The sequence below is a fragment of the Caretta caretta genome, chromosome 1 (genome assembly GCF_965140235.1).
Source record: "Caretta caretta isolate rCarCar2 chromosome 1, rCarCar1.hap1, whole genome shotgun sequence".
Classification (NCBI taxonomy): domain Eukaryota; kingdom Metazoa; phylum Chordata; order Testudines; family Cheloniidae; genus Caretta; species Caretta caretta.
Window position 1 is genome coordinate 29,573,571 of NC_134206.1, and position 25,135 is coordinate 29,598,705.

At 42.2% G+C, this 25,135-nt stretch overlaps 1 protein-coding gene and 1 long non-coding RNA gene across 4 annotated transcripts in view; one reads left to right on the forward strand and one right to left on the reverse strand.

Moving 5' to 3' along the window:
- Positions 1-2,433, forward strand: part of LOC125633963 (uncharacterized) — a 32,328-nt gene extending 29,895 nt beyond the window's left edge. For both annotated transcript variants that reach the window (XR_007355740.2, XR_007355739.2), the window contains one exon: positions 462-2,433. This is a non-coding gene — a long non-coding RNA (uncharacterized LOC125633963). The remainder of the gene's footprint in view (positions 1-461) is intronic.
- The window catches only part of MAML2 (mastermind like transcriptional coactivator 2), a 290,103-nt gene that overhangs the window by 75,508 nt on the left and 189,460 nt on the right, over positions 1-25,135 (reverse strand). For both annotated transcript variants that reach the window (XM_048843591.2, XM_048843582.2), the window contains exon 3: positions 20,281-21,711. In XM_048843591.2, the coding sequence (XP_048699548.1) occupies positions 20,281-21,711 (1,431 nt within the window). The remainder of the gene's footprint in view (positions 1-20,280; positions 21,712-25,135) is intronic.

The window sequence follows — 25,135 nt, forward strand, 5'->3', positions numbered from 1 at the left end:
GTGAGAGGCGCAGGCGGAGTCAACAGGGGAGCGTCAGCCGTCGACTTATCACAGTGAAGACACCGCGGTGAGTAGATCTAAGTACGTTGACTTCAGCGACATTATTCACATAGCTGAAGTTGCGTAACTACCTAGTGTAGACCAGGCCTAAAACAAAGGTTTAAACAGAGGTAAATATTCTTTGGTACGTGTTTCCTTCTCAAATATTTCTTTGTTACATGTGTTGATAGCTCAAGCTACACGCACTGACTTTTGTTTTTGCTGGTGGGTGCTCCTCTCCGCCCCTCCCCCACCCCCGTGCGAGCAGTGGGCGGAACCTGATTGGAAAGAGGCCAAGCAGGGGAGGGGCCTCTTGGAGGAGCACAAGTGGAGCAGGGAATGGGGCCATGGTCCAGGCACCATGGCCCACAAAAGATTAATCCAGACCTCCCGGTGCTGAGCACCCTCTATTTTTTTTTCAGTAGGTGCTTGAGCCCCAGAACACCCATGGAGTCGGCGCCTTGGTTCAAACTCTACTTTTAAATGACAGCCATGCACAGAAGAAATCCACCAGCTATTAATCCTGTGAGCTAGCTTTTCCAAAAGACTTCTACTTCTATTTTACGCACCAATATATATGGACAGATGTTCAGAAGAGCTCTGTGTGTTGGGTGCATGTCAACTGCTGAGCTCTTTTGAAAATGTAGCCAGGAGACTCTCTGAGAGCTGCTGGGCACTGAGCCCTCAAACACCTGATCCTAGGCTCTTCTGAAACCCCAGAAGAACGTAACCGTTCAGGGCCAGATTTTCACACCAGCTCCACACCCACCAGCTCTCATTTAGGCTTCTGCAGGAAGCGGGACAGATTTTTCAAAGTGCCCAGCCAGCAGCTCTTGTTCTCTACAGGAGAACTCGTGGCTATCCAGCCACTTTATTTGGGGGCAGCTGGGCACTTCTGAAAATGTGCCCCCCCCCATTTGTGATAATCACATGCTATTTGATTCTGATGTACCCTAACACTCCTTTATGTCACTTTGGCAGTTTAAAGTGGGCTTTAAGTGGGGTTAATGTAACGGGCTCATACTTTAAGGGCCCTTTACACTGCCACTGCAAAGGGGACCTAGTATAACTGAGAGCTGGTCCCACTGTATATTTGGAATTCATGGTTTCAATTGTTATATACCCTATGGCATCTTTTCACCGCTCTGGAAGTGTAAAAAGGCCTTGGAGTGGGTTTAACTGTAATTTATTACACATTCTTTAAGGTCCCTTTACACTGCCAGGACAGCATAAAAGTGGCTTAGTGTATATGAGAATGTGGTCATCTTGATTCAAGACTCAAACTTGTGACAATGAGAACCTCTGGTCACATGGGCAAAGTTCTCAGATCAAGACCAAGTGACGCAAAGTAGGCTCTCAGGCAGTCTCTCTTTTCCTCTGATGATTGAAAATGCTGTTTCACTGGTGAAAAGCAGAATTTTCCCCATTAGCTTCACACTCCACTTGGAGTAGTTTTGCTCACATGCGCATCTTTCATACAGCCTTGAGGTATGTCGTTTATAAAGGCTAATAAATCTTTCTTTAACAATGAAAATTAAAAAATTTGCATCATGAATTATAAGGTTACAGCATAGACGAGTGAAAATCTATCATCTGAACATCTGCAGCATTATTTTCCCTGTAGACAACCCTATGCCACTATTTACATTAGCTGAAGCACCGTAACATTTCCAGAAATACATTATCCCTGGGCTACATTTTGGGTCTGATCCTGCTCTCACTGGATTTTTGCCATCCTCTTCACTGGGAGCAGGACTGGGCCCCCTGTGTTCATATTTGTGAACATAAAGGATATAGAACAAGCACAATATGAGAAATATTAACAAATGACTCATTGCTGAAGAGCCATAAATTCATATATGACATGGGAATAGGGTTTAAGTTCCTGATTTAAAGGCTTCACTTATGACTCTGACTAGCTAGCCATAAAGTAGCAGAAAAAAGTCAAGTTAAGGACGGTGTTATTTATCTTTCTTCTTTAGTCAAACCTTCTAGGTAGGTAAAACACAGTATGTAACTACCAGACCATCAGAGGGCTCAAAGCTTTACCCATACTGCAGTTTCATTTCAAAATTATTGGCAGTAAAAGGGTTCAGATGCTATCTTAGTTAGAGTAATGTAACACCACTGAATGCATGCCCATATTTTTTTTTCTCCCCAAAGACTATGTGGTCAAAATAAATGGGTAGGATAGTTATGATTTTATTGCACGTGCACATTTTCTCACTCTCCTTTAAACCCCCAAGCAGCTTATCATCTACAGCCTGATTTTCCAAAACGAAACCTACTGCCTCATGTGTGTTTTGTTCCTTGTTTCTATCTTGTTGGAAGACTAGAAACAGACACTGGGGGGAGGAGGGGACAGAAATTAAGATTTTAAAATGCCATTTCCTGTGAGCAAAATTCACATCCCTGGGTTGCAGTTAACAAATCTGTCTGTTTTATAATGCCAGATAAGTGCCAGCAGAATGATAGGATTTGGCCAAACAGAAATTCCCATCATTCCTTAAACCTCTTCCACAGAAATTGCTGGTGAACCAGTCTGGGGAGGGAGGAGGGAGAGGAAAGGATGAAATGCAACAATCTACATCAGTCTATTATCCATGGGCAATAAGGGTATATTTGAAAAATAAGTTTATACTCAGCAATTACTAAGTGTACCTTTCATCTTGATCACAAAACGTTATTAATGAATTTGTGCCATTTGGCTGTGAGAAATATTGTTTTAGCTCTGCAGAATCATCTCCCTGAGGATTTGTGGAAGCATTACCTCAAACATCAAACATGCATATTTTAATGAACAGTATTAGTCTGTGCTCTGCTAAGCTACAGTCCTAGGCTTTCAAAATGGCAAAGTTAATGAGTTCTCCCCTCTTCCAATCAAATAAAAATAACTAAAAAAAAGTCCTTTTTGCTAGCGGGGGTTTGAAATGAGCTGTATTTAAAAGAAATCAAACACATCTATTCTGTATTTTAAAAAAGCCATTTTGAATGTGTAGACTAGGATGATGAGTCCCCTCCCTAGAGTCAGTGAAATCAATGGATCTATGCTGATTTACACCAGGTGAGGATTTGGTCAGATCACTGCAATACACTTAGTAGCCCATTCAAATCTTCCAAAGGCCACAGGCAAAATTCTGCTCTCTGTTTACCCATGCACAAAACTGGAGTAATTCCACTGACTTCAGTGGAGTTACTCTGGATTTGCACAATGGCGTAACAGAGAGCAGAATCTGGCTCCCTTTGAAATGAGTATATGTTTGAAAAAACAGAGCAGTGGTCAGAAATGTACGTGTTAGGTATGCACTGACACAGAGGCCACAAAGAGATAGGTACAGGTGGCTGTTCTCTCTATGAACTTTTAAACTGATATCACATGTGCCACGAAGAGCAGAATTGCAGGCTGCTCCTCTGTTCCTACTGACATACACTTACACAGATCCACATCATTACTGCTGCCTGCTTTGACTTCTCACAGTAACTTCCTCCATTTATTCCATGCTAGGACGTGGTCCCAAGGGAAAGCTTAGGCATCTCACTTTTGGCAAAGGTTCTCATTCCCATGGAAGTAAGCACAGCTTTTACACCACCATTTAACAACATGGCAACATTCTCATACATTAGACTCATTTCCTCACTGCCTTGACTTGAGGAGCAAATGCTGGAGAAAAGCCAGTCTATGCAAAGTGAAGCAAATTCTTAAACCGTTCATCTCCTCTGAGATGATTTACAAAAAACCCAACTGTGTTTTATCCTGTACTGTTAGTTTAGGGTCATTATAAATACATGACTTTGGATTATTTTACATTCTGAACTCCCTCGAGAATACAAACAGGCTGACCAAAGAGTAAGGATTTCTGAAAAGCAACTTCAATTTGTAAGCTCGTGTTTTAGACTGAATTCGCATCCATTTTGCCTTGACTGAAACATAAATGGGTGTAATAATGTGTACAAAATTTTACAACAGCACAGTCATCTGATGGAACAAGGTGGGGCAAAAAAGGAAACTTTTGAAGCTGATCAAAGCTTTTCTTTGTAGCTGAAAACTAAAATAGATCAAAGAAATGAGAGACAGACCTAAGCTGTAAAATTCAGAGATGGACTTTGAAAACCTGCTCCGACCAGCTCCAGGCTGTCCTGTGGACTGAAACCAGATTGGAGCACACCAGAGAATTCTATCCGGAGGACACTTCAGTTGCCCAGCTGTAAACGTCTTCAGCACCTTCCACCAAAAGGGAGATTTGAGACTAGATCCTCAGTGCGCAGTGAGGGTTTCTTCAGCCATTCTTTGACATATTTCTGCTGAGCTGGCTCTCTGCTCCTCTTAAAAGAAACATTGAAAATAGGTCCCATAGAGTGTTCACCTTCACAAGTCACAAAGAGCAAGGATCTTGTTCAAAGTCTGTGGGTCCATGTCCCACAGATCATCATGGGACAAGGCAGTGTCAAACCCAAACAATACAATGACATTTCTGGTCTTCTCCTATGCCAGTCCTATTTTGGCTGTTCTCTCTCTCTGCTACTGCTGCTGACAAAGAAGTGCAGTGAAGCCTGGAGCTTATTTGACTGATCTTGTCAGCAGAAAAGAGAGAAATATACTCAGAGAGTGTTCAAATGACAAGACCACTTCCATATCACCCATAACTCATTATAACACAGCATAACACAGTGTTGAACTTATGGCTCTCCGCTACTCACACCACTACATTCTATTCTATATAAGTTCTTATACCACCCTCATCCCTGTAGCATTGGAGTGTGTAATAGACAAGCTTCTCCCACCTCCGATACACCAGGAAACACCAATTGAGGTCTCCACAAGTATAGTTTAACTGTAATGAGTTAAGGCTCTTAGGGCGTTAGAAGAGTCTGTCACTGTTACAGTGTATTAACAATTTTTTGTGCTTTCTATACATATGGTATATACAATTAACAAACATATAATTTATTACCCTTTCTCACTGTAGCTGAATGTTTTAAACAGAGGACCTATTCATCACTCTCTAACTAGTCCAAACAAACAGGTCTCCAGTGTTGATTGATGAATATATCGGGTTTCTTTGCTGCCGCTCCTGCTGCTGAATTAATTATTCTGAGTTTACTTTCCACATGGTTTTCTTTTTTTAAACAGCAATTGGAACACGTAGGGACTGACTCACTACCACTAAGGCCCCTTTACACCGAAGTCCACCTTACTGTGTAATTCTATTTCCACCCTCTTTAAGGGCCTTTTCTACTGCCAGAACGGTGGGAAAGGGTTTTAGGTTTAATGAGGATCAGCCTCGGAGTCTTTTGCTTACAGTTCTTCAACAGCAGGGAATAATAAAACAAAAAATGGAAAAGTTAATACATCCACAGCTATTTTTGCAGGACACTGGTAATTCATTCCAACTGCCTTATAAAAATCAGCAAAAAGTTTTTTTGAATATTATAGGGGAAGCTGGCAGCAACCCCTATATTTAGGCTGCCTAACACTTTACGTTATAAAAGATTCTTGTGGCCATTTTTGAGAAGTTCGAACACTTCTACTGTTTGCAGCAAACCTTAGAAATCCAGCAGGGACAGAGCCCTGAAGCTAGAGACAGGCCTTTCACTTCCCCATGAAATTTCATTCAAATTTGGACGAGTTATAAACGGTTGAAAATCATCACTTGCTTTCCGCTGCTTGTGTTCCTCAGGAAAATTCTGGCACCATGGCAAAATAATAACTGAACGTTAACGTTCTGAACAGGTGGGCCAAAGTTGCAACAGCAGCACATGCTGCACTGGGAACACCTGGAAAGTGCCCGAGCAGCTGTAGCAATGGGGGAGGAAAAGAAGGGAGCCTTCTCCCCAAATCCGGCACATGACCTTCCTCTGAGAGCACCACATGGGCAAGAGATCCCCCAGCTCCAGGTGGGGGGAAGGGGAAGAGAGTCAAGCAGGGCTTCCCACACCACCTCTCCAGATCCAACACACCGTCTCTGCAGCCCTTTCCTCCTTTGTGGGTACCACGTGGGCTGGAGATCCACTACTTCAGTGGGAGAGACAGAGCCAGGCTGAGCTCCCACTGACTACCCCCCAGATCCCGCACATTGCCTCAGCAGCCCATCCCCTGCCAGAGTAACAGCCTACTCCTGCTACTAGCAAACACAGTCGTGGAGCTCAAGTGGTAGATATCTGCACTCCAGTGGTAAAAGTTCAAGGTTCAAAACTTGCTGCTGATACATGATGGGGTGGTTGATACAGCTGTACATAAAAAACTTGGGCTTTCCTTTTTTTAAATAAACCTAGGAAATTACACACAAAGAACTATGTGAAAATAATGTATTTAGGTTCCAAGTCACTGACTTGAAAGGGTGCTTGTTTGGCACTTTGGAAAATCAATTCATCTACTTAGATACCTTATTGTGGCTTTAAGTGCCTAACTTTTGGCCACCCACGCTTGAAAATGTTGATTTTAACCTCTTAGTTTATCTGTAAATTGGTTACTTAGTTACCAGCGTCACAAGCATGGTGGGGATGAATTAGTTAATGGATGTAAAATAATTTGAAGATGCTACATATTTATTTATTTATTATTACTACACAGTACTGGAATTCAGATGCCACAACAAAGGGCCATCTTTTCTCTCCCAACTATCTTATTTGTGCATTTTTATTTGTGCACTTCTAGCATGAGGTTGAAATAATGCAAATATTGGTCATTTACCATCTGGGAACTGATGTCCCAGAAGTCCAGCTATAGCATTGTTTTGTCACTATAAATGGCTTGCTGAGACACTAGAAAAAGCTGTTAGAAACACAGACATCTGTACAAGAGCCCACGCACACCCAGAATAATTACTCTGAGAAATGCTGCTCTTTTTCCGAGAGGCCCAGGGATCTTGAAAACTTCATTCTAGTGAGGCTGCAACAGGAAATCAACCACTTGTTCTGCTTACACACTCGCTTTCTTTCCCTGAGAATAACGTGCTACTTTATTGTTCAGATCCATTGCATCAAATGCAAATTTCAAGCCAGAGTTCTCTAATTAGTAGCCATAGAACTGCTTTTCGTTTTATTTTGTTTTGCATAGTGGCTTCCTCTGCTTGAAAATCAACAATGCAGATGAATAAAACAGTCCATTAGCATTGCATCCATTTGTTCACAGCAGTCCAAACATTTTTACACTCCCTAGTATCAAATTTAGAGGTCCTTATAGAAAATATCCTAGGGCCTTTCATTTCTTTTTTTTTCTTTTCCACAAATGATTTTCATTAACTATCAAAGTGCAAATGCAATGATTGGAGTATCAGTCTAATGGTTTCTGACTCACTTTGGATTCCACTTGGCGAAAAAAAAAGAAAAGAAAAAGAAAAAACCCTCCTGAACAGATTATAACAATAGACAAAACTAATGATAACTAGCACAGCCAGGGTCCTTTGTGTCAGCTGTGCTAATGCATGGTACACACACATCCCCAGTCGTCCCCTTCTAAGGGCCTGTATCCTGCTCAGTACATGCCCACAAATTTCCCATTAGCCTTCATTATCAAGAGGCACAGATGAACACACAACAAGAGGACAAATTAATGTCTCAGCTCACGAGAACTTGTGTACTGGCAGGGGGAGGGGGGAAGGAGGACAGGCTGGGAAATCTGGAGAAATAAAACGGGCCTAGAAATGTTAAAGTCACAGAATCACCCAGGAACACACCTCGTTTTCTTGAGCTGAGACTCTCCCCAGAGCTGGGTAAGCAATTTGGACATGGATGTCCAAATCCCACGATGTGCCTTTACGAATTATAGCCTGGACATTTTAAGATTCATTTTTACACCTCTACAAATCAAGGGCCAAATTCCTTAAGTGAATATTCCAAGCTATTAGTCCATAACAAGTGAACACATCTCAGCAAGGACTAAAAGCACTATACATTATTTTGTTTTACAAAATAATTTGCTGCATGCATGCGGCTATTAAAAACAGCTACAAAGAGCCCAGTCCAAAGCCTGCTGAGAGAATGGAAAGACTTCCATCGATTCCAATGTACTCTGGACCAGGCCCTACTGCTTGTGAAACGTACCGATCTGAACTGCATTTTTAGGACGAAGCCAGAACCCAGCTGCTTTTAGCTCATGGAGTAAATTTCCATGTTTGCTAAGGAGGGTTTAGTTTGTGGACTGAGAATAATCCACAAGTTATTTACCTACTTTAAAAATAAAATTCGGCCCTGAAAACTCTATCAGAAGGCTGCTGAGTCCCAAAACCAAGGGAAGGGATATGGAAGGGTCTCCTATACCTGAGCCCAAAGGAGATGACTTCTTTCTCGAGGTGCTGGACCACACGGTGGTCCAACACCACTTAAGAAGTGTTCAGCTGCACAGGAGTGGAGGGATCGGACCTCGAAGGGGTGAGGGTAGTGGGAAAGACTTTGAGGAGACAGGAAGGGACAATGAGTGAAAAATGGGATGGAGGAATGCAATGAGATAATCGAGGGAGGTGAGAGCAAGGAAGAGAGGGCAGAGTGTGGCAGGGAAGTCATTTGGCTGCAAGGCTGAGGTTCTCAAAAAGCCCATTGAATTTTGGGTGGCTAACTCACTCAGGCGCTTTTTGAAAATCCCAGCCTAAATCAAGAAGGGATAGTAAATGTAGCTATGAAATTAACAAGAATAGATTAGTGAAACATGTGAGCTGGCTAAATGATATAAACCACTAATTAAACAGACAATCAGCAGGGCAGGGCAGGTTAATTAAGTGGACAGAGCATCAGCAATGCTAGGAAATGAGACAGGCCGATGGTTTTGGATTGGCTCAGTTTGTGTTTTGGTTTGGTTAGTGTGTCACATAGATGGTTAATGCACACCTAAAACACTACATTAAAGGGAGATCATTGGGTCTGTTGCTGTAATAATGTAAGTTAGTCACTGGTCTGGATCAGCTCCCTGCCACGGAAATATCCTACAGGTAGCATTGGTCAAAATAGGGATAAATGTTTAGCAACAGTTTCCAGGAAAAAAATAGTCCATTTTTTTGCTGGGAATTTTTGAAATTCCAATTATTTTGACCAGCTCCACCCACAGGAAGGGAGGGGATGGAAAATTCCAGAAGGATGAAAGCCCCTTACGATCATTCCCAGAGGAAGGATTGGTTTATGTCACCCCATAAAATGCCCCCCCCCATCCCATGGCATTCTCAAAAGCCAAAGGGAACCAATCCAAACCCATCTGTTTGCCTTTTCTCTGGACTAGCTGTGCTCAACATTATATATACACATAGGAAGAGACAGCCCTTGCCTTGAAGAACTTACAATCTACTAAGCAAGCTAGACAAAGGGTGGGAGAAAAGAAGTATTATTATCCCCACTTTACAGATGGGGTACAGAGGCACTGAGACATTAATGGCCTCATTCAAAGCCTACTGAAGTCAATGGGAAACTTTGCATCCTAGGAAAAAGACAGCAAAGCCATCCCAGAACTTATGGATCCCACAGGAGGCCAGGATCCTCCATGTGAAGGCCCAGTTCTGAGACGGGGAAGATCTATATAGCGGGGACACTGTTGGCAAGTAATCCTGACTAGACCATCCGGCCTGCTATTACAATTCTGTTCTCCCAGAGGAACAAAACTCTCACCAGCATGAAAAGATGAGAGAGATGTGCTGGTCCCAAATCCACCATATTTGTATTTTTCCATGAAGGGTTAAGTCTATCAGGTTCGGCATTTTCCTTTGCGGTGCCCTGGCGTATTGCACCATGCCAGATGTGTGCAATACTAAAGAAATAAAAGCGAACGCCCAGCAGACACTTTGGAAGCAGTTAAATTAGCACCCAGCAGGGGCAAATTTGCAGCTTCAGGAGCAAGGTTAAAGTTAATGTGTTTTCATTCCTGGAGCATAGTTGCAAGTGTATGATGGTAAAGATATAATTCTTAGGGCAAACTGGGAGGGAACAGATGTGTTTGGACTAAGTATGAGAAGCCAGAACCAACGCACACCATCTGCTATGAATTTGAATCTTTACAGTTCTAAACAGTTCTGTTAATTACTATATCTTTGCATGGTTCCAGCGGAGACCAGGAAGACTGCGTGAAAGAGGCTGTTTTTTATTATTGCCATTCTAGCTGAAACGAGAAAACACTGAAATTGTCCCAAGAAAGCCTGTTTTTTGCTAGGTTTAAAGTTTAGAGACGTTCAGATGAGTTTAGATAAGCACTGAATAAACTTGGTTGCTTTTCTAACCTCAACGAAAGCATTAACCCTTTAGTCATTCACCCACACTTAGAGCCCAGTTGTGGTCCAGCTTGTGTATAAGCACGGCCATACTGGGTCAGACCAATGGTCCATCTAGCCCAGTATCCTGTCTTCCAACAGTGACCAGTGCCAGGGAATGAATAGAACAGGGCAGTTGTGTGAAGAAATAAGGGGGTGCAAGGTTCCACATTACTCCCTTGTGCTGAGTCCTCATACTGCAGGTGGCAGTACAGGAGGGGATGGAGGCTCTGTGTTTCTCTCCACTCCTGTGCAGGCAAGTGGGAGTGGATGGGAACTGGGTGGAGCCACAAGTCCATCCCTCGTTGGTCGCCATAGCTGTGCCAGCACATGGGATGATGTATACTGCACCAGGAAGGGTGGGGAAGTGCCATGAGACAGATTGTAATTTGCAGAGGAACAATCTGACTCCTGTTCTGCTCAATAGGAAGCACAGCAACACACTGCCCCTTTCTTGGGGCTCAGAGCAAAGCCACAACTGAGGTCTTAATTGGGACCTCCTATTACATATTCTCATCCAATCAATTTGACATTGTCTGTGTCCTACAAGCTGTAGCCCAGAGGCAGTGTAACCCAATAGATAAGGGACCTGGAGTCACCTCGGCTCTAATTCCTGGCTCTTTCACTGACTCACTCACTGACCTGGGTAAATCAGTTAGCCTCTTGCCACCTCACTCTGCATGCCTGTACAATGGGGATTATGATCCTTACTCACCCAGGGATCTACAACTATGGAAGGGCTACATTTTGCTAGCATAATGCTTTACAAAGTTAGGCTGGGATTTTCTACGGAGACTAAAGGAGTGAGGCACTCAAATCCCAGTGAATTTTAATTGGGGCCTAGCTCCAAACTCTACCCTCGTAAACAAACAAAAAATAAGCTACACACTGCATGAGTTTTAACTAAGCCCAGACCAATGGTGGAATAAACATTACACGTAAGCCTCCTCAAATATGAAGTCCCCAGGGAGCTAACTGTCGAAGGATATGGCTATATTGTAATTAAAAACCCGTGACTGGCTGGTGCCTGCTGACTCAGGCTTGTGTTGCTCGGGCTAAGGGGCTGTTTAATTGCAGTGTAGACTCACAGACTTTAAGGTCAGAAGGAACCATTGTGATCATCTTGTCTGACCTCCTGCACACTGAAGGCCACAGAACCTCACCAACCCACTCCTATAATAGATCCATAACCTCTGCGAGAGGGTCCGAGAGCTCAGGCTGCAGCTGGAGCCCGAACATCTACACTGCAATTAAACAGCCTCTTAGCCCAAGCCCCTTAGCCCGAGTCAGCTGGCACGGGCCAGCTGCAGGTCTTTAGTTGCAGTGTAGACATATTCTAATTCCGGCATTACACATTTTCCAGCCAATTTGGACACTGAAATGGAGAGTGTAGGACTTGTGACCTTCTCTGTCGGACTTCACACCCATAAACCAATGAGGGTCCATGTAATTGATGCTAACTGCCAGTATATATGCAAATTATTATTCAGATCAGATCATTTTACCCTTCTACGAAGAAATGCAACCAAAATGGAGCTAGCAGCTAGGCTGAGAGGATTTTTGGTAGTCAGCATGTAAAGAAGGGTGCACTACTCTCCTCCTCAAGTAGGGAGCAGCTTCTCTGATTGCAGATCCAGAAACTACAGAACCCTTTCCACTTTTAATCTAAATCCAGGTTAATCCCTAGTCTGCAGCTTAAATTCCATCTATGCTGTGCGGCCGGGCAGCTGCCTATTAAGCCCCGCACAGGACCTCAGGGTGGCAGCGGGGACAGTTGCCTCTCCCCCAGCATGGACCTGCCCTGCGGCCAGGGGAGAAGCGCCCCTCCTCCCAACCCCAACCCAGCCCTGGCACGGATCTGCCGTAGCTGGGGCAGAGGCAACTCTCCCCACACAGCCCAGGTGCTGCTGCAGGGAGAGAGAGCTGGAGGGAGTCCTCTCTCCCCACCATAGCCCCCGGGAAGCCTGCACCCCAAACCCCTCATCCCCAGCCCCACCCCAGAGCCCGCACCCCCAGCCGGAGCCCTCACTTGCCCTGCACCCTAACTCTCTGCCCCAGCCCTGAGCCTCTCATCCCTGGCCCCACCCCGAGCCCTCACCCCCTCTCACCCCAATCCTTTGCCTCAGCCCTGACCCCTCTCCCACACTCCGAACCCCTCAGCCCCACCCCCCACATGAATTTTGTTATCTGCACCATATTGGTGCACAGAACAGAATTCATTACGCACATGTGTGGGAAAATTAGAGGGAATACTCATCTGCACCAGTTACCACCACGCACACTAGACTTCACTACTTCACAGGTATTTAAAAAGAACCCTCCACAGTCAAAAACATGGATCTTGCTGCAGTTAAATATGCTTTAAAAAAAGGTAAATACGAAGATCTAAGAAATAATTGTTTTTATATGAATCATCCAAGGAAGCCATATTTTGTTTCACTTAAGAAATTTCAAAAGCTAAATTAGAAGTGTAAGTTAATGGTGATGGAAAATAATGGAGAATTCTACTGGCCACACTTTAAATGTGAACAGGCCATTATGTTTATTGCTTATGGTGTTTCCTCGTATTCTGAGTTCTAACAGTCTGCAAGTTACAATAAATGCTCTTCACTGAAGACGTGGAGTGTCCATGGACAAGAAGAGTAAAAGCCAGATTCTGCCATTTATACTAGCATAAATGTAGACCGTTTTCACCAAAACCAAAAGGTGTTCCTGTGGATTTACACTGGGGTAACTGAGAGCAGAATCTCTCCCAAAATCTCTATAGAACCATAGGCTTAGTTGAACCACTCAAACCATTCATATCACTTTAAAACATATACAAATATACATAGATATGCCAAAGTTATATAAACAAGCTCCTAATTCATGCTAATGAAATATCAAGAACAGCAATTTTGTGACCATCTTCCTCACAGTTTGGCATAAGGGTTCAAGGAGAATTTGGCTGAGATCAAGCCTCACAGATTGGGCCAGGAGAGGTGCGGCTCTCAGTCTCGCGCAAAGAGACGACTGCTGAACTGTTCAGGGTTCTCTTAGGAGATGGTACAAAGCTCTGTCAGTGTGGCAGAACAGCATATCAGCCCAGCTGGTCAAGGTCTTGGTACAGGGAAGAGATCTAGGGCATGACCAGACTAGGGCAAATGAGGGCTAACTCCCCCCAAAATAGTGACTAATCACATCAAATTTCCAGGGTTTTGAAAAGAAGAAATATACTGCAAGCCTGCCATGTCCTCCCCATACCTCCCAAAGGATGTGCCCACCCCTAGAAGGGATTACGAAAACGATGATTTATTATGTAAGTGCTGACAATGCACTAAGCTCTGTATAAGATGACACTGTCCCTGGGTGTAATCTTAGCAGAGAACAGAAGATGCACGGGGAGATCCTGAGTTTTAAAAATAAGGACAACTGGTTGCCCATATGAAGTAGTGGGTGAAGCTCTCATGACCCCCACTTAAATTGACCCCAAGATCTAGGAGTCACTGACTAAATACAGCTATCAGGACACAATGGCACATGCCTAGAGCTGTATGAATTGCTGTGGCTTCAGTCCATTGAGATTTGGTGAATTTATTCTGGTTTCTGTTGATATGAGTTCTTTCCCCTCCCATAGGAATAAAAATGAAAAAAGAGAATCTCAGCTAAAACCTCTGAGTTTAACGTGCTTTTGGATCAAAACCATGAGAGGAAGGATGGTCCAGGGGGTAATCTAGGACTTGAGAGATCTGGGTTCAGTTCCTTGCACTGCCACAGATTTCTGTGTGACCTTGGGCAAGTCACTTACCCTCTCTGTGCTTCAGTTCCCTATCTGTAACATAGGAATAATAGTATTGACCAACTGCACAGAGGTGTTAAAGATTGTAAGGCACTTAGATGCTAGAGTGATGGGGGCCATATAAGTACGTAAGAACCAGAGGTGTTCAAACAATATTTGTTTGGTGAATCTGGGCACGTATTCTGTTCAATTTTGTTTTAATTATTTGATTAATCATATTCAATAAACCACACAGCTGATCAAAAGCTTTCAAAAATATTTGCTGAATTTATTCAGCGCTAGTCAAAATGACTGAGTTTTGCAGGGTTTCCGCCCCAAACCCTAAGTCTCACCCCAAGACCATCCTTCAGTGACTGGTCCATCTTCTCACAAAACTAAGTGAAAACTTGACTTCAAATTTCTCTCCAGACTCAGTCATCCAGGCTTTCCCCAAACCCAGCCCAGGTTCACTAAAAGGGTGGCAAACTTCATTGAGTATGGGCTGAAATTGGGCTTATAATGAAACCTGAAAGACAGAGAGTTTGAAATTTTATTACAAGAGAGTTTTGCTATGACTGGACACTTACTGGTAGAGGGTGGGAAAGGCGAGTCCCCACAACACAGGCAGAGAATAAAACACACGAGCAAACAAAACCCCAATTCAATGCAGCCTCTTTCAGGAAACCAAGAATATTTCATTGCCATGGCTTGTCCCTAGAGGCTAAAAAGCATCTAATTAGCAAATCCCACTGAAAACCTCCAGTGTAACACAAAGTGACTGAGACAGGCAGAGAAATTATAAGCCTGACATTCCATTTAGCAAGCTTTAAAGCCATAAAGTCATATCCAAATGCTTTTTGGGGATTTCAAACCAAGAAAAAAACAGAGAATTATCTAAAGCATGTGAATTGATAGTTGACAGCGGTGTAGTGCCATTTGATAGTGGAGTTACAGAAGCTCCCTATGAACTGTGTACTCATGCTACAAATCCATCTCTCAACTACAGTAATGAAGGGCCAGATTCCACACTCTGCTTTACAGTTTATACAGTATCTAGTATTTCTCATTGAGGAATTAGGCAGACTGAAATAAAGTCAACGATTAACCATTAGTAATTAATAATTTACTACTCTTAATAACGAGTGGAAAGCCTCATAGGCAGGAGGTGAAGCTCATGGAAAGAAGGGAGTGGAGCCTACACGACATGATCCTCTCCCTTTACAAGATCTGTAGAGTTACGATCCTCATTAACTGTACTGGAGTTACGCCAAAAATGAATTTAGCCCCATATTTCCCCAAAAGTCCTCGCAGCCTGTGTACTTCCATATAGCTCATATAGCCCTTTCCCCTACTCAGCAGTTTGGCAGTTTCATGTGGTGAAACAGTTTTTAGATTACTTCCTTCCTTCCCACGGGAGTTTTCCACAGGAGGAGAGAAGAATACAGGCTTTAGTTAAGAAAATTACACTGTGGGTGATTGGGGGGAGGCACATACATCTTTAAACATAATTTGCCAATGATATTTTCATGGGTTTTTTTGTATTGTGTATTCTCATATTCTGAATATTCAGTTCCCTTTCATGCATGCCTTCTAATGGGGAAACTGCTCTCCAGTCTTGCTGGTCACTGTGTCTTTGATGGACAGTGGGATCTTATTGGCAAGTCAGAGTCAAGTTAAGGTCAGTGTTTCTTGCGCCCTTTATTTTCCAATGTTTTTATGTGAGAGAGAAGGGTAATCATTTAAGAAGTTTGAATTTTAACATGTTTTAATAAAAACAAAAAAACCCCTCTCTTCTTATGAAAACATGTCAATGACTCGATAACTAAAGTTGTAATTTACTTTTCATTTCATTAAAAGCCCAATTTGGAGATACCTGAAGCCTCTCACACACCCTTTAAAAAACAGCTTTCTGTCTCAGTTTCTGCATAGGCTGTCTCTGGCTGGATGATAATTTTCTGTGGAACATTTGATGATAATCAGAAAAAGCTTTTGTTTTTTAGGAGAGTCTGGAAAACAAGATTTTTTTTTCTTTGCAGAAACATCTTACGTGATTTTTTTTGGAATGCCATATCTCAAACCCAACTTTGAGCAGACACTCCACACTGTGCTTTATATACACTGTATGTCTTTTCTGAGGCTTATTACCTTTGAGTGATTTTATGAAAGGTTGTGGGACTTGGTTGGTGGGAACACCTGACAATTCAGAGAGACTTCAAAAGAGTTTATAAGCTTCTTGAGAGCTCTTGAAGCATTTATCAGATCCAAAGCAGAAGCTTTCCGAATCAGCAAACTCCACCACCTAAATCCCTAGCATCCAAGAAGCAGAAAAGCTTAACATCTCCCATTGTGCATCGTGCAGACTTTGTAAGTCTGGCGCTCAAATAGTCAGTTGAAGGTGCTTACAAATTCTGCCGGCTCAGCCTAAGGAGTCTGTTGGCTCTGGCAGCTAAAAAGCGATATACAAAGAAGTTTAACAGGTGAACAACATGACAATTACCAATACTGCAGGTCAACCGTGGATCAACAATATCTCTCTGTAAACATAGCTCCTGCTTCTAAAGAATTTCACCACTGTGTAGTGACTGCCACAGAGCTTTGGAGTTATTGCTGTGGGGCTAAAAGAGGATGAGTTATCTCTTCAGTGTAGATGTTCCAGAGTTCTTGCTACAAAATTCTCACAACCTGTGGTTATCTTTCCAAAGCTTTACACAACAGCACTGCTATGAGCCAGACTGCCCCATTGTTCTCATGAAACTGTGGGAGATGATCATGAAATCTCCCTTGCAGAAGCTCCTGCTATGCATTCCTTATAGTGAGAAGTGATTGGGGCCCTGAAAAAGTTCACATGGGGAAAGCCTCTCAAGCCACCTGATCCTGTGAATGCACAGAGAAGAGATCCCAGATCCACATAAGGAGGAGATGTTTTGCATGTAGAGCTTCCATTGGCCGTGACCCTGAAGCTTGCTTAGCAGCAGCTGGGCAAGGGACACAGTCGGAAGCTAACACTGCTTCAAGCAAGTTACCATTAGTGTTTTAATTTGCATCCAGTATGTTGTCTTGCATATTTTGCAAAAATATTCATGTTTATAAAAGTCCTGCCTGTCTCGCCTACGCTGACAGATTGCTGGAGGAGCACCATCATGGCTGCAAAATGAGCCTGTTCAAATCCCTCTGACTGCCAGTCTGTTACGAGAGTGGGGAAACACTCCTGTAAAGACCGTTAAAGTACAATGGCTAATGAATAGAGAGCTACAGCCAAGGAGCAATAGATTCCCCTGCAACACAGAATCATAAAAGGTTAGGCTGGAGGAGACCTCAAGAGGTCATCTAGTCCAGCCCTCTGCGCTGAGGCAGGACTGAGTAAACCTAGATCATCCCTGACTGGTGTTTGTCTAACCCGTTCTTAAAACCTCCAGTGACGGGGGTTCCACAACCGCCATTGGAAATCTATTCCAGTGCTTAACTATTCTTACAGTTAAAAAGGTTTGTTTCCCCGAATATCTAACTTAAATCTTTCTTGCTGCAGATTAACCCAATTACTTCCAGTCCTACCTTCAATGGACACGGAGAGCAACTGATCATCCACCTCTGTACAACAGCCCGTACCAGTCTTCAAATTTGTTATCAGCCCCTCCCCCCATCTCCAGGCTTTTTCCCTCAGGACTAAATCAGGTTTTCTAAACCTTCTAACATTTTTGTTGCTCTCCGCTGGACTCTCTTCAATTTGTCCACCTCTTTCCTACAGCGTCAAAACATGGACACAGTACTCCAGGTGAGGCCTCACCAGTGCTGAGTCGGGCAGGACAGTTATATCCCATCTCTTACACAGGACAATCCTGTTAATATATCCCAGAATATTAGCCATTTTTGCAACTGCATCACATTGTTGGCTCACATTAAAATTGTGATCCACTTTAGCCTCCACATACTTTTCAGCAGTACTACCACGTAGCCAGTCATTCCCCATTTTGTAGTTGTGCATTTCTAATTCGATTTATGCATTCGATTTTTCCTTTCTAAGTTTACTACTTTGCATTTGTCTTTATTGAATTTAAACTTGTGAAATTCAGACCAATTGTCCAGGTTGTTTTGAATTCTAATCTTGCCCTCCAATATGCTTGCAACTCCTCCAAGTTTGGTGTCAACAGCAAATTTTATAAGCCTGCTCCCCACTCCATTATGCAAGTCATTAATGAAAATGTTGAAAAGTACTGGACCCTGGACAGACCCCTGTGGCACTTCACTTAAATAAGTCCTTCCAGTTCGACAGCAAAACATTGATAACTACTCTGAATATGGTATTTCAACCAGTTGTGCACCTCCTTTGTCGGAATTTCATCTAGACCATATTTCCATAGTTTGCTTATGAGAATGTCATGTGGGACTGTCAAAAGACTTACTAAAATCAAGATATATTATGTCTTCTGCTCCCCCCCCATCCACTATGCCAGTAACCCTGTCAAAGAAGGAAATTAGGTTGGTTTGGCATGATTTGTTCTTGACAAATCAATCCATGGTGGCTATTGCTTATTATCTTATTCCTTATTACACTATTAACATAACATAGTTGAAGTTGATTCCCACAGCTGCTCCCTCGCCAGCTTCTTCAAACCAAAAATAAAAAGAAATCCCTTCTGCCTGAAATTTCTCATATGCTGTCTCTTACAAGGAGATGAGATTTGGGGACAGTTTATGATTTATTGATCAAATCGTTTGGGAAGCTAAAAATTAGTTTTCAGTTGTACAAGTGTTCTAATTTATTTATTTAGATTGCTACTTTTTGTATCACCAGATTCCATCTCAAAACAGGTTGGCCTAGAAATTCCAGTTTTGTTTGACCCATTTATACTGGTGCTTTCAATTACTATTCGGAAAGTTTGGTTTTTCCATTTTCAATCATTAGTTATAGGATTTTTTCCCCAGCTATGAGAAATTCAGAAGTTACCTAGCAGACTTTATACATTTGAAATATTGCTAACCCCAAGAATTCAATCATAAGTCAGGCCCACAACAATCATGACATTGGCTTAAAATCATAAGATTAAAAAACCTCCAATAACATTTTTTTTAAATTTGCTTTCTGGTTTCTGAGCCTTTAGGTTACATTTGGGTCACATTTTCAAGCTTTACTCTACAACCATGAAAGATAGAAATGTACTTTTTTGAAAACAAAAGCTGAGATTCTCCTCTAATCACATGACTCCAGGAGCTGGAGCTTTAGGAAAAGCAGCAGCTATCACTATACTCATGATAAAAAATCGCAAGAGTTTGCAACACTGCATTTGTCTATAGGTAATTGTACAGTGCTCTTCACTAAGCATCTAAGCTCCTCATGTGCCTCAGTGAATTTTATTCTCACACCACCCCATGAGGCAAGTATTTACTATTCCCATTTCCCAGATGAAGAAGTGAAGCACAGAGACACTGATTCTCTGATGCCTTGTAACTTGTACAGCCATTTATGCAATGGTAGCGTTTTCACCCACTTTGCACAAGTATAAATGACTAAACAAGGGGCACTGGAGAATCAAGCCTTTTGAGATTAAGGCCAAATTTATCAAAAAGAAGCCTATAATTCTGAGTGTCTCAGTTTTTGGTGCCCACCCTGAGTTGTCTACTTCCTGCTATTTTCTAGTCCTTGCTCATTTCTACCACACATCATTACTTTATAAGCCTACTGAGCCAATGTGAAAGAGATTTTTTTTTAACTGATGCCCACCATTCAGTCTATATGTACCCAGTGTTATAGGCCTTTACATGGTTAGAATTTATTTTTCCATTCTTTTATAAACACATTTTCCAAGAAAATGAATACTTAAAAATGGTGCTAGTCAAACCCAAAAATAACACTTGAGCAGTTTTAGATTTTCCTTTACAAACAGCTAATACAATTCCCAGACAAACATTTTTGTCAAGTTAGAGTCAACAGACATCTAAGACTATTGTTATTTCCCAACCTCTGTCCTCCCAGAAAAAAACAATGACATAGAGTTAACATTGCAAAGATATTGCCTTAGAAAAGGCGGCAACAACAACAAAAATTGTGGTTCAAAGTAGCCTACATGTTATAAGTATGAAAACTGAACATCCCATCACCAGCTCTTGTGCAGTGGATCTCCATTAAATGTGAGTGGCCTTTGCATTTCATTACCAATTTCTTGAGCCCAATCTCACTGGGAACAATGACAAGAATGGAAAAGCCTTTCGATTGCACAGAAAAGGACTGTTTTACTACTGTTTAGGAGGAACACATCTTACCTGTCTGTGCTGTTGAGAGATGGGATACTGCAGTCCTGAGATTTGTTGGCTTTGCTGCATTTTCTGAAGTATCATCTTCTGCTGCAATGCTAAGGATACGTTTGGTGGCCGTTGAAGAGGCTGGTTTTGGAGAGGTTGAGTAGGTTGCTGCTGTTGCTGTTGCACTGCAACAGGGCTCTGCAGCTGCTGAGGATAGTGCAGGATAGAAGGCTTGCTTTGGGATCCCGAAACTGAAGGCATCTGCTGGTTAGTTTGCTCTGAGTTAAAATGACACAAAGGCTTTGTGTTGCCATGACGCTGCTCTAATGGTGATTGAGTGTTGTTTATAAAGTTTCTATTGAGATCCTGAGGCTTTGGTTGCATTATGATGTCAATAGGGCTGCTCTGGGTTGGGGCGTTTGGTTTATAGATGTAGTTATTCATCGCTTTGGACTGATTCCCATTGACAGGTACCCCAGGCATGGCTGAACTCTGGGGGCTGAACTGCTGCTGACGAAAGGAAGGGCTGGGAATTTTCTCTTGTACGAATTGTCCTGGGGAAGGGCCTGATGGGGACAAGGTGGGCCAGCTGGATGGCTGGGTTTGCTGCTGCTGCTGCTGAATCAAGGCATGCTGTTGTCGGTTGGCTGCTATTTGTTTTAGCTGCTGGGCGTGAGATACTTCTTGCCAGTTAGTCAATGGTCGATTGGAGACCGAAGAGACCTGTGACGGCTGTGCTTGATTCTGAGGCACCGAAGGGACTGGTGAAGAGGTGGACATGGCAGCACTGGACATAGTGAAGGCTGGTCCAGTAGAAGAAGGCCTCATTTGAGGGGAGCCCACAGGTGCCTGATTCAAGCCTGGTGAATATTCACTCTTTATCACAATTTTCTCCATCTGCAGAGAAGATCTAGCAGCGCCTCTCTGGTTTTGCTGCCCGAGATCAATGTTAAATGGCTCATCTTGTTTTATGGTGGCATTTATCATATTTTCTAGTTCAAGGTCACTCATTGGTGGCACCGATATGTTAGTCAGTTCATTAAACAGCTCCTGAAGCTCTGGGTCCATCATCTGTTCCCCTGTATCTTCCCCATATCTATTAGGGAAAATGTTTTCATGGGACATATGATCATCCAGATGTTTGCTGCAAGATATGGTTTCTCCTGGTTCTTTCTTGACCTCTTTCAAAGGCATACTAAACATATGCCCACTAGAGTGGGTACTGTTTGTTAGGTTGCTGGTCTTTCTTTGTGATCCTTGCCCCACAGACAAGGTTCCTGACATTGACTGGCTTTGGCAATTGTTAACATGTCTGCCTTGTCCCATAGAAAGATTATCACCCACTCGTATCCTCTTAATATCAAGGAAAGAGTTATCTGAAATACCATTGGGTCTCTTGTTGTTAACAGGTGATAAATTTACCACCAGCTTCCTCTTCAAGGAGCCCTGGAGCTGAAAAAAGTGGGAGAAAATAAATAATTAATTGACATTCAAGATCCAGTCCATAGTCAACTCAAAAGCAGGTTGATACTAATTTGATGCTTATAACGTGAAGATCTTGAAAAATTAATTAACAAACGTTATGCAATACAGTAGGATACTCTGGAAATTAGCAGAAATTTGTGATACTAAAATTAATGGAATTGAAATAGATTTCATAAATTTTAAGGCTAGCAGGGCCCCTTATGATAATGTAATCTAACCTCCTGTGTAACACAGGGCATAGAATTTTGCCCAGTGATTCCAGCATCTACTCCATAAGATTGTTCTTACTGACTGGTATAGAGTCTAAGGACCCGCTAAGAGACGTTTTCAGAGGCAAAATGAATAATTAGCCATCCAGCTCCCACTGATTTTTGGCATACCCAGATTTACACCAGCTGAGGAGCTGTCCCCATATATTCAAATATGTCTGAAGTAACTAGGAGAATTTTACCTTGTTCACATACTGAATTTAAGGCAGTGGAGTTATGCCAATTTCAGCTAAAGATCTGGCTCATGAGATACCTTCTACTGCTGTACTATTTTTTCCAAATATGTACGTTAATTTATTAGGGAAGAATTAGGCCCTAGACATTTATGTTGTGAAATGTCTGCTATAAAATTAAATACAGGCTATGCAACATGACCCAGCTAACACTGATCTGAGAACCATAACTTTTTCATTTCCTTGCTTTTGAACATTTACGTATATAGTTTTATACACTTACAAACAGTGTGGGCTAGATATTGAAAAATATACACATACAATTGCACATCTAGTGTATGCTCAACTACCACAATTGGACATGCTTTATCACGTATTTGTGTGTGAAAACTCCCACCTTGCACATATACAAATCAGGTGCATAATTCTGCACACCTTTACAGTACATAAAAGCAGCTAGACATGTTTGAAATGCGTGTTTGAAATTCAAGCCCAATGTATGCATCCTCCAGTACCTAAAAGCAGAATTTCAGAAACACTTCATAACGGACTGTATTCATTCACATTAATGTTAATACTCTTGTTGTATCTTTTGCTCTTTACACAACCAATGTACTATGAAGGAACATCACTGGCACAGTAGGCTCTAAACAACTGTATTTATTAAATATACACAATATCCAAGCCTAGATACATATGCTCTGGCTAGCTTCTGCAGCACAGAACACAGTCATTGCTACTAGAATGCTTACAAACTATTTAAAGAAGTACTATACTGGTGTGTGTGGGGGAGAGGGTGTTGCTTTCATTTTTGTCACTTAACCATAAGTATATTGAGCCAGGTGATTTATGATAATATGTCATTTGATGAATGGCCTGGTTTTTAGCTTGGTCTAAGAAACCAGGGCCCATGTCAAGGTATGATATCTTGTGAATATCTGAGCAGAAACAAAAAACTGACAATCCCAGGTTTCCGGTAACATACGTCATGTTTTTTGCTAACTATGCTGACTTGTCATACCATAAAAATCACATTTATATTATACCCTTTCACATATAGATGGCCTTGAGTTTCTAGAACAGTATTCTGGCCTGTGACCGCCTGAATTTAAGGACTTGTCTGGAGTTGTTCCTGATTAGCTGTTCCTTATCAACTCTGAGTGGATACTCTTATTCAGAAATATGTGTCTACCCATGGAATTAATCAGGAACAACTTCATGTGTAGACAAGCCCTTATATGCAGTTGGTGCTTATCCTTTTGTACCATTCAGGTCACTGAATAATCCCCTCGAAACATCATGGGGAAGATATAAAAGTCTGTCAACCCGCCTCCTAACATAAAAGAACAAATATCATGTTCCAAAGATGGTAAGATGAACTGCCATTTGCAAATCTACAATGTAGTTTTGTTCTTTCACTTTATAGCTGAAGACGTTCTGGTGTCTGTTCTATTTTCACCCACATAACTTGATGCATTCAGTACACTGAGTTTGTATTTTCTCTTTCATGGCACAGTCAGTGAGATTTTTGGGTGGTCATTCACACTACAGAGTGCAATGACTGTAATCTGGGTAGCATGTTTCTTTGTAACACATGAGTCACTGTACTTTCCTTTGCATAAAACCAGAAAACTACATTTCCTTTCACCATCATCTTTGCTATCATTTTGCTTATTAGAAATCATTCTCAAGTCCCCAGATTCTTCTTTATGGGAAATGGGGAAGTCCCTAGTCAAAGTACATGTTTTGCTCTTCTACGTTTTGCTGACAGAAGGACTAAATAGATGATGAATAATGTATTCTCTGCATAAAAGTGGGTTACCTGGAACTTATGCCTTTCTTGATTAACTTTGCATTTGCACTGACACTTTGAAACATGACTAGCTGTTTAAAATGTCCACATACTCTCAAAGCCCTTGGACAATGGGCCCTGATGTGATTAACAATGTTGTTGCTGAACAGCACTATGTGTATCTGATATTTAAAATAATATTTGAATTAACTAATAGACAGATGTAAACAATGCCACATGAGACTACTTCAAGAATGGAACTCTACAGACAACTATATACAAGAAACCCATGGATCATCACACCTACCTTCATAGATCCAATAACAACCCCAAATACACCAAGAAACCTGTTATCTACAGCCAGGCACTCAGATACCACAGAATATGCTCCAAGGAGAAAGTCCGGAATATACACCTTAATACACTCAAAATTGCCTTCGCCAAACAAGGACATTCCAGAGAAGTAGACTGCATCATAGAATGGGCCACCTTGAGACTGCAGAATACAGAAATAAACCCCCCTCTGATTGTGCACCCTTAGTTGTCACCTATTACCCCAAGCTGGAACTGATATGGGGTATCAAACAACTACAACCTGTACTCAGTGGGGACCCCATTCTGAAAGAAGTCTTTCCTGAACCCGCTCTTCTGGCCTTCAAACAACCCCCCAGCCTCTCCAAGCTTAGCATGAGAAGCAAGCTCCCCACAAACCAGGACACACCAACTCAAAGTGGCACCAGACCCTGCCAGAACAACAGACACAAAACCTGCAGACATATCTCCACTGCTACAATGACCAGCACCCCCAGAACACACCTTTCAAGGTCCACAGGATCTATACATGCCAATCACAACATGTGGTGTACCTCATCCAGTGCACAAATGCCCCAATAACAATTATGTGAATGAAACCAGACAATCACTATGCTCTCAAATGAACTCACACAGGAAAATGATAAAAGACAAAAATACCTTAGCACCGGTGGAAGAACAGTTTTCACAAAGTGATCACTCTATACCAGACCACTCAGTCCTCATCCTTAAAGGAAACTGTACAACACCTTCAAAAGACAAGCCTGGAAGCTTAAATTTGTAACTTTGCTAGACACTAAAAATCTTGGATTGAACAGAGACACTGGATTTATGGTTTATCACAA